This window comes from Engraulis encrasicolus, chromosome 6 (genome assembly GCF_034702125.1).
Source record: "Engraulis encrasicolus isolate BLACKSEA-1 chromosome 6, IST_EnEncr_1.0, whole genome shotgun sequence".
In the NCBI taxonomy this organism is placed as follows: domain Eukaryota; kingdom Metazoa; phylum Chordata; class Actinopteri; order Clupeiformes; family Engraulidae; genus Engraulis; species Engraulis encrasicolus.
This window is the reverse complement of record NC_085862.1, coordinates 26,781,163-26,790,519: the sequence shown is the minus strand read 5'-3', so window position 1 is coordinate 26,790,519 and position 9,357 is coordinate 26,781,163. Positions and strand designations below refer to the sequence as shown.

Below are 9,357 nucleotides of genomic sequence, written 5' to 3'. Positions count from 1 at the left end.
TCCTGATGGTAAATAGGTTTGTGGGCGATTATGCAAACTGCAGACACTCTTCCTCCAGCCAGGTATCGCCCCATCTCCCCTAAGGCAAGTAGCATGTCACAAAGCCTTGCAGGGAAAAAAAAGTATGGCCCGGATTCCGGAGAGGATTTGGAATACCATCAGTGTGTTCTAGCCATGTACCAGGCGACATAGGCTGCAAAATGTTACAGGTCAATGAGGTGGCATGTGGCACTGTCAGGATTCTATGCAAAATCAGTGAAAGTGCCAGAGAAACTAGGTGTTTTTTTACAATGACAGATTGAAATCCTACTCATTCCATGTCCGTCGCTCTGTGAACAGCAAGAATAAAAAGATGGCAACGACAAAAGCCAGCTTTGTATTGATGAGTCTTTTAATATTGGTCATCATATTTTTTGCGAAAGTTAAAAAAAATCTGCCAGGTTACACTTAGACATTATGTGGAAAACAAATCTAGTTTTCTTACATACACAACCCCCACATAGTAGGAACTGAGAGCTATTGAAGCAAAGAAATTGAAAATTAAACAAAAACATTTTGAAGTGGGCATGGGCTCAAATTCCTCCTTTAAAACCTCTTCCTCTTGATGATCTCTGGTTTCCAATTTACAGGATGCGACTCTTCAGTCTGAGGAAACAAAAACAAAAGGATCTGTTATAGGACCAATAACATACTTAATCCATACATTCCCATAATTCAATAAAGAAGGTTTGCCTGAGCAGCTCAGATGTGAAAAACTAATTTTACTTAACAGTGCAAAAACAATCACCATGTCTTAATCAAACCGTTGCCTTAATTCAGTGGGTAACAGTCAATCTAGTTTTCTCCTGTCCTTTCGCTGGCCTCTCAGTGGAGAAAACAAACAAGTTTGTCTGCTGTGAACTAGCCCAGAGCGACTTTTTGGCCGCATTCTCCCATTCAATATCTTGATTGCAAATGAGAGAATGACTCTTGAATTATGCTATTGCATGAAAACTGGGATCATCCATTACGTCATGGCTGGCGTCACGGGGACGGCGGTGATTGGAGGAAGTACATGGGGTGCATTTCAATATGCGGACTCCCGTCCTCCACTTGTGCTTGTGGCCTCGCATTTTGCTGACGCCCTGCCTCCGTGGAGAAAACAATAAAGTTTCGGGCACTGCTCTTCATTCACCATCCCATTTGCAAATGAGGAAATTAGAATTGTGCTTTTGCAAGATGTTGAATTCATTTTCTGTCGTCTGTGACATCATGAGGTCACAAGCAGGCAAGTGAGCAAGGGAGGACAGCAGTCTGCATATTGGAATCCACCCATGGACTTTGCAGGCAGCCAGTTTGTGAACGGGACAGGAGACGAGTAGCCAGTCCTTGCCCTCCTAGTGACACAACACCTTCAGCATTGCTTCTAGTCAGGCCAGGAGCAATACAAACATAATTTATGAGCTCCAGAAAAATTGGGAACTCCTTCCACTTTGTGGGGAAGCAAACGACCAGTAGCAAACCAAGAGACGCTGGTCAACCATGCCGTTTGCAAAATGATAGTTATGCTCTTGGTCAGACCAAGTCTCAAAGAGATTTGAAAGTTGATGACAATCATGCCAGGAGACTGAGTGAGATGAAACCATGGCTTACCGCTGTGTCGTCTTCTTTGTAGACCTTGATGGTCTTGTCGGCTTCCGCGGTGATGAGTCGGCTTTCGGAGTGGTCAAAGGTGCAGGCGAAGATGCCCGACTCGCTGTCCAGGGAGCCGGGCTGCACCGCCGCGTGGATGCGCTGGAAGTTGTAGCCCGTCCGCCAGTCCCACATGTGTATGGTGCCGTTATCAGCTACGGGGTGGGGGAGGGGAGAGAAAAAAGTTACCTCACGTAGGATGTTTGACATTCATTATGTCTAAGAGTTAAATCAATTCTTAAAGTTTCTTTTGTTTCAGACATTAAAAGTTTTTATCAAACGTTTTTTTCTTTTACCCAACATGTTTCGACGGTGAGACTTCCAGGTCACCCCACTGATAAAGACGGAAGTCTCACCGTCGAAAACATGCCGGGTGAAAGATAAAAACTTTTACATGTCTGAAACGAAAGAAACTAAGAATCGAGTTACCTCACAGTTTAGCTGATAATGAGCTGTATGAGTTGCCATGTGACTTTCAGGGTGTACCAAGTTTTGACTATCGCAAATGTAAGACTTTTTTAAAGACCTTATTTAAACCACTTCAATAAAAAATTAAGATTTATAACCAGGAAAGCTTTTTTTTTTTTTTAACTCCAAATCTTGGCACACTTTATGAATAATAATAATAATGAATAATAAATTAATTTTAAAAACATACCTCCTGAAACTAGTACACCATCGGAGTTGACAGCCAGCGTGTTGATGATGGCGTTGTGTCCCGAGAGGTTTTGAATGAAGTTTCCATCTGGAAATTTCCACTGTTTGAGGTTGTCTGGAGAACCAGAGGCAAACGTGTACCTACAAGAATGAAATCAGCAGGGGATGACGACACACACGGAGTGGTGATCTACTCTACACTGGAACACGACTGAGTGACAGTGACGGGCAATTTGACTGCAGAAATAGAGTTAATTATGCGTTAAGACGAAATGCGATGATCAAAAACTGAATAATTAAAAGTACACAACAAATACACGTTAGTCTGCAATCTTGGCTTCAAAATCACTTTCCTCCCCTTGTGAGGCATGGCAGGTTTCAAGTGTTGTGAAGAAGAAGAGCCACTTACTGCCGTGGATGAAGCACTACTGCACGCACAGACTTCTTGTGATTGGTCAGCGTGGCTCGTGTCTTAGCAGCAATCAGATCCCAGAGCCTGATGGTGGTGTCGTGGCTTCCTGCACGTAGCGTCAAAGTGATGAGAGATGATGGGACACGAACAATTAGAGGTGTGTGTATGCACGTGCACCTGCCGTGGTGACGCACTCACTACAAAAATTTTAATGAAATGCAGTTCGAGAACTACATGGGTTCACAGTGTTTGTAAACATGATGTTGTGAGGGGGGGGCAAGACACTGGCAGCCAACCGACAGCTGACCGACAGCTGTTTCCAACAATCAGAGGTTGAGTTGTACGCAAACAAAATTTTAGAACCCATCTACACCGTACCTGTAATGATCTGAGGCTCTGCGTTCTGGCATTTCACTGTTGCCACGGTGTTAGTGTGTCCAGAGAGAGTGTGAACGTTGGCCTTGGTTCTGATGTCCCACACCTAAATACACACAAGTCAAGAATGCATTCAGGACAATCCATTTATACAGCAAATGTAGACATGAGGGGAGAGAAACCAAGTCCATAAAGAAAATGTGACACCAAATAAAAGTAGTAATAAGATAAATGAGTATTTAAGAGTATTTAAGACCCTATGGGGGAGGGGGTGGGGAAATCTGCTGCTACTACTACTACTACTACTGAGTGTTGCACTCCAAACACAATTTTGTTACCTTTTTGACAATGACAATAAACTCTTGAATCTTTTTCTTGATGTTGATCTGTCTGAGTCTGTTAAAGTTATGTGTTGGCATGAGTTCAGAAAACAAAGACAGGAGAGTCTCACCCTTGCAGTGGAATCTCGACTGCATGTGACCAGGACGTCGATGCTTGGGTGCAAGTCCAGGTCGTATACTGCACTGAGGTGGCCGTGATAGTGCCTGATAACCTGTTTCAAAAACATAAGAATAACCAAGTTAACACCTCCTCGGACAAAAATCAATCTGCTGAGCATTTTCACAAACAGATTCCAAATCAAAAATGAAATCCACTGACAAACAGAACAAAGAGCTGTTGAGAAGTTCAACACACGTGTGATCAGATTTGACAGAATTAGCCCATGTTTGCCAATTCTACTTTTGAGAAACAGGGCAACTTCGGCAAAGAGACAGAGACTGCACGTACATCTCAGTAGTGCAGGTGCAGGACTGTGGCATTGCACGGTGATGACTTAACTTCAAAACATCATACATACTATTAACGGTTTGGGAGCATTGATCAGTGACGCCTTTAACAGTATGCTTTTGTCGCTTAGTCCTTGACCAGTGTTGTGGACAATTACTGTTTTTTCCCCAAATGTTGACAAAGAACAAAATAAATGATCCAAGTTAACTGATCTTTCATGTGAAGTATTAAAAAATGTTTGTCAAGACAACATTACGATATAAAAACGTGTCTCAAGTATGCCAGCTATGCTCACAGCATTCCAAAACAATTATTAAGTCTAACAACAAAACAAGTCAGGGGTGCATTTCTAGAAAGCATAGTTGTTAGCAGTTAGTAACTTCGGTAGTTGCCAATGGGAAATTGTATTACAACCAACAAAGCAGCTAACATAGTTAGCAACTACGCTTTACAGAAATGCACCCCAGTAATGATAACATTTCTGTACCGGTTACCTTGTTGTACTCCAAGTCCCAGCATTTGACCTGCTTGTCCTCCCCGCAGGAGAAGAGGTAAGGGCTGCGGTTGCTGACCGCCACGCCCCGCACCGTACTGATGTGACCCGTCAGAGACAGCTTCAGCTTACCACTGGCCAGGTCCCAAATCTACAGCCACAGGGACAGGTACATCAAGGACACCGTACAGACAGAACTTTATTTTCAGACACAAGGTCCGTTTTCACAAATCAAAACACAGTACATATACTATATATAAGGACAAACAGAAACACACTTATAAAGTAGTCTTGTACCAGGGTTTCCACATGTATGACTGGTATCGCACCGCACGAGGTACAGGTTTTTTTTTTTTAGAAGATTCGCTTTGTTCTAGAGCAGCACACAACACCAAATTTAAAAAAATTGGCCATTATTTCCATTGATGACTTGGTTATCTTTTGAAATGAAAAACAAACAAATGTGACATCTGTAACTAGAAGCACTCAGAGAGCGCAGACCTCCGCCAAGGAAGCTGCTTGATACATTTGACTATGTTGTTACACCCTAAAGCTAGATTTATGCTTCGAACGCATAGCCTCTGCATCCGTCCGTCTTCTGTCTGTGCGAGTCCACGCCCCCCCGCGCAGAGGCTCTGCACCCGTTGTCGAGCGCCTCGAAAAAATTCTACCTATCTGTCGGACGGATGCGGAGGACGCAGACAAAAAGGCGCTATGATTGGTCGTCCCGCTACTTCCTTGTTCTTGTGGCAGCGCAATGCCGGTAGTGTGCGCTGTATTCTGTTAAAAACTAGATCAATGCCTTGTGTGTAAATGTGTGTAAATACACGAAGCTACAAGCTAAATAACAAACAATGCATCAGTTGAACACTCGTGGCACAATGCCTGCGGTTTTACTACCGTAGCTTCCTCCACCGTAAAAACACACATCGGCAGAATCAACTGTCTTTACATGCTTGCATTTTCTGCTTGTGAAAACAGACAAGGTATGTCAAATAATGATACCAGTACATTGCCTTTGCAATTTGAGTGAAAATACCTACCTAACCGGGCTAGAAAGCAACATTGCTTAATAATTACTGCAGTGCTTACAATGTAGTGAAGGTAATCGTGCAATTTCAAATTTTGCGACGAGACCTCGGACCTCGCATATCTCGCAGATGCATGAATACAAAGTTGGTTCGTGGCCACTCCCACGCGACTTTTGACGAGCGCAGTTGCAGAAGTCTAATCTGACCTTAAGTCTTTCTGCCTTGTTTTTGTGGTGTTCCCGCAATTGAATTTCTGGTCACTAGGAGCCGTCTAGATGGTGAAGAATCTTTTGAAAAGTCCTGGTTCCGGTTCGTGATCCAGATCACCACCAGAATTTAATCACTTGTTCCTTGGGTCATTACTAACAGCTCCACAAAGTTTCGTCCAAATCAGTTAATTAGTTTTTGAGCTATCCTGCTGACAGAATCTTTAAAAAAGTCCTGGTTCCGGTTCACCACCAGAATTTAATCACTTGTTCCTTGGGTCATTATCAACAAACCCACAAAGTTTTGTCGAATTCCCTTGATTAGTTTTTGAGTTATGCTGCCGACAGACAGACAGACACAGACAAACAAACAGACAGAGAGACAGACAAACCAACACGACCGAAAACATTACCTCCTTGGCGGAGGCAATTAAATCCCTTAACACAGTTTGACACTTCAATACAGCAGATAACTTGACAAAATAACAATTCGCACAATACAGGGGAGGTTGAGTGATAACACAAGTCTCACCTTTATGGTTCTGTCAGCTGATCCGGTAACAAACCACTGGTTGCCAGGCTCAACAGCAATAGATCGCACCCAACCCAGATGACCACTAATAACCTGAAAAAAAATAAAAAATATATATATACAATTACAATCTCAACTACTTCAGAAAACCTTTCCAGGGTACAGTTCTAGAGAGGGAGCAGAGTAGGGATACTATCATTTATAAATCCCGAGTGGAAATTGAAGTGTCAAGTAGCATACATAAATACAGAAAACATTACACACAAGACACTAGACACATCATTACACATACATTAACCATATATAGCTCACTCATACATACATCCAGCCCAAGGCATATCTCACTTTCTCTCTCCCCTTACCCACCCACACACCTGTGGTTGGTGATAAGTGTATCAGTGTAACAGTGATTTCTCACATGTGACTTAGCCAAGTGGCACAGAGCAGCCAAAAACAAAGTGATAAAGTGTCCAAAAAGTGTCAAGGAGGATGGCCATATGGTTACCCGATAAAGTTTCCATGGAGGATGCCACTGTGGTTTGGGCATGGTTGGGGCTTTCCTTGGGGTCAATGTTTTGGTTCCACCACCATCCATCAGAGACTAGAATAAATAATGGAAGAGCAAAACTGTTATTTTAAGCATCATCTTACTTGACAGATTTACCGATAACATAACACCCAAAAAATTACAAAGACTCACTAAAGTTAGGGATACTTGACATTTGGAAACACATGAATTCATTGAAATTGAACGAGTGTACAGTAACAGCTAACTGGGAGTCTGTGCTTGAAGATGCAAATATCAATGAAGATTTGTGCAAGGCATTTTTTAGTGTTAAAACAAAATATCCCTAGGTTTTAGTGAACAGTGCATTTCTGCACAAACACTTACCAGGTGAGGAGGCAAGGACCTCTCAGCTGACCCTGCATGCCTGTGAATGTCTCCTACGCTGGCTGCAGTTCGAGCCATATCTTGCCTGAGAAATAGATCACACCACAGAACGAAGATTAAAAAATGTCCAGCCATTACAGAAACAGCATGTCTCCTTAAGACTGCTGATCTAACATTTGCAAAAAAAGAGGCAGCTCCTTGCCTAAAAAGTGCAAAGACAATAGTAAAATACACTTAATGAAAGGAACAGCATCTTTTTTGGCAAATTAAAGTTAACCATTTGGGCCAACAAGCTCATAATTTAATAAGAAGTGAAGCCAGCAGCCAACTATAAAATTGTAGAGGTGGTTAAAATGATTGCATGAGAGCATACCTGGCCTGAGAAGGGGGCAAGGCCAGGGCCATGGAGTGAACACCACCCTCGGATGGCATCTTCTGAATCTGTGTGTCTGCAGTTAGGGCCAACCCTGAGGACACAAGTAACAACACACACAATGGTAGGCTTCAGATGACCGGACACTCTGGTGCCACGCTAGCCCAAGGGAAATAGCATTCAGATCATCGAGGTGAGTGGTTGCAGGCTTGAGGCCACGAAACTGGGGCAATAAGTGATGATATGGCATTCAGATAGATTACAAACATTGCAGAGTTTTGACATGACAGTATATAAAAGGAAGAGCAAGACATACCTGGTCCAGATGGATAAGGGTGCGTTCCTGTGATCTGGTACTCAATTGGCAATGAGGCTGAAAGACATAAGCAGGAGTCAATAAATCAATAAAGCTAAACTGTGAGACAGACACATACCTGCATTGGAATATGTTACTATTCATCAGTTTAACATGTGGCATTCAATTTCAAAAATAGTATTGACACCCCTTCCCTCTCAAGAACAATGAGGATTTAGGAATACTCACCAGGATCTGGATAACCATGACTGTATGGGTCTAACATATGATCCTTCTCTCTCCCCTCCTTCATCAGCGGCATGTGAAGAATGGCACCATACTCGGCTCTCAACTTAGCAGCCATTTTCACTTTATTGCTGCAACAAGATGATGCTAGATATCAACATCACCATAATCACTGTCAACGAACAATACCACAGCAGTGTACGCCACATACAACACACATCGAATCCACCACTTCAGGAAACTACTAATATTTCATTGGCAGAGTGCAGGCTGGTAATAGTTTACATCTCTACCTTTCCTCATCTCGTGATATCGGCTTTGCGTTATCAGCTACAAACATATCATGGGTCCTTTTGAGGGATCTGAAAACGAGGGTATGCACCGAGTGTTTCTGCACATCCTGAAAAGACAACACCACATCTTCCATTGGTAACTTGGTCAAAGTATGGACATCACAGCAAGAAAGTACACATAGAGTGGGGTATATTTACATACACAACAAAACAGAGCACTGAAAGTTGTGATTGATCAAGCTAGGCTAATAAGCAAAACAGCTAGCAGCTGACGCCGCCATCGCTTAAATAAGAAAATTTGTCTACTAAAAATTTAATGACATCAGATAGTTTACCTCAGCCATTTCTGCGTAAAATCGTTCAAGTAAATTCCACGTAAAGTAATAAAAAACGTAAAAGCACTGGCTTTACAGACAGCCAACTCGTCCACGACAAGGCAACGCAGATTTGGTGCCCCGGAAGTGTTCCGTCGTGTAGTTTGTTCTGATCGAGGCTGCACTCTGCATAGGACATTGTGCCCTCTAGTGTACTGGAGGCAAAAAACAAAAAGGCACCATCATATCTGTATTCTGTATAAATGATAGATGTGGACAGATGAATATGGGCACCATGCTCATGATTTCTCTCCGACAATAGGCCTAGTGCTATGATTCGATTGATCAGGTCAGCTGCTTACCTTGCTTGATACATGAGCTCATGTAGCTTATAACATAAAATCAATAAGAAAAAGATTACATAAAATCTACATTTCGACACCCATTTGTGCATCCATTGATAGGCTACGGTCCTCAATGTCATAGTTTCCTGCTCACATTTCCCATGCATCTCCCGTTTTCTAGTTTTCTAGGATTTCTGTAACTTGAGTGTTATCCCGACCCTAACACTAACTTGCTTTGGATACCACATTGCAAGTTGTGTAATAGCCTACAGTACTGTAGGCTAGTTTAATGTAATGTGTTGTGATGTAATTTAAAAATGAATGCAAGTTGTAAAAGCTACTCATAAAACTAGGCTAGGCACACACAGTGAATCTCCCTGGGTAAGGCAATAACTAAAAGATATTTTAAAGTAGGCCCACCAAAGTTTGGCAAA

General features: G+C 42.4%; 1 protein-coding gene across 1 annotated transcript; it reads right to left on the bottom strand.

Moving 5' to 3' along the window:
• Positions 1 to 371: 371 nt before the first annotated feature.
• Positions 372 to 8,755, bottom strand: plrg1 (pleiotropic regulator 1). Its single transcript, XM_063201081.1, has 15 exons — positions 8,601 to 8,755; positions 8,266 to 8,372; positions 7,976 to 8,103; positions 7,748 to 7,804; positions 7,432 to 7,525; positions 7,059 to 7,143; positions 6,672 to 6,767; positions 6,167 to 6,259; positions 4,399 to 4,548; positions 3,567 to 3,668; positions 3,119 to 3,221; positions 2,738 to 2,846; positions 2,330 to 2,469; positions 1,633 to 1,826; positions 372 to 645 (listed from the first exon to the last, which is right to left on the bottom strand). The coding sequence occupies exons 1-15, from the start codon at positions 8,607 to 8,609 to the stop codon at positions 586 to 588; spliced, it is 1,527 nt and encodes a 508-aa protein (XP_063057151.1). The 5' UTR covers positions 8,610 to 8,755; the 3' UTR covers positions 372 to 585.
• Between the last annotated feature and the right edge of the window lie 602 nt (positions 8,756 to 9,357).

Coding starts and splice junctions, on each gene's coding strand:
- plrg1 (XM_063201081.1), bottom strand. Junction 7,526..7,747: donor CCCTTATCCATCTGGACCAG/GTATGTCTTGCT, acceptor TTGTGTCCTCAG/GGTTGGCCCTAACTGCAGAC. Junction 3,222..3,566: donor GTCGAGATTCCACTGCAAGG/GTGAGACTCTCC, acceptor GTGTGTATTTAG/GTGTGGGACATCAGAACCAA.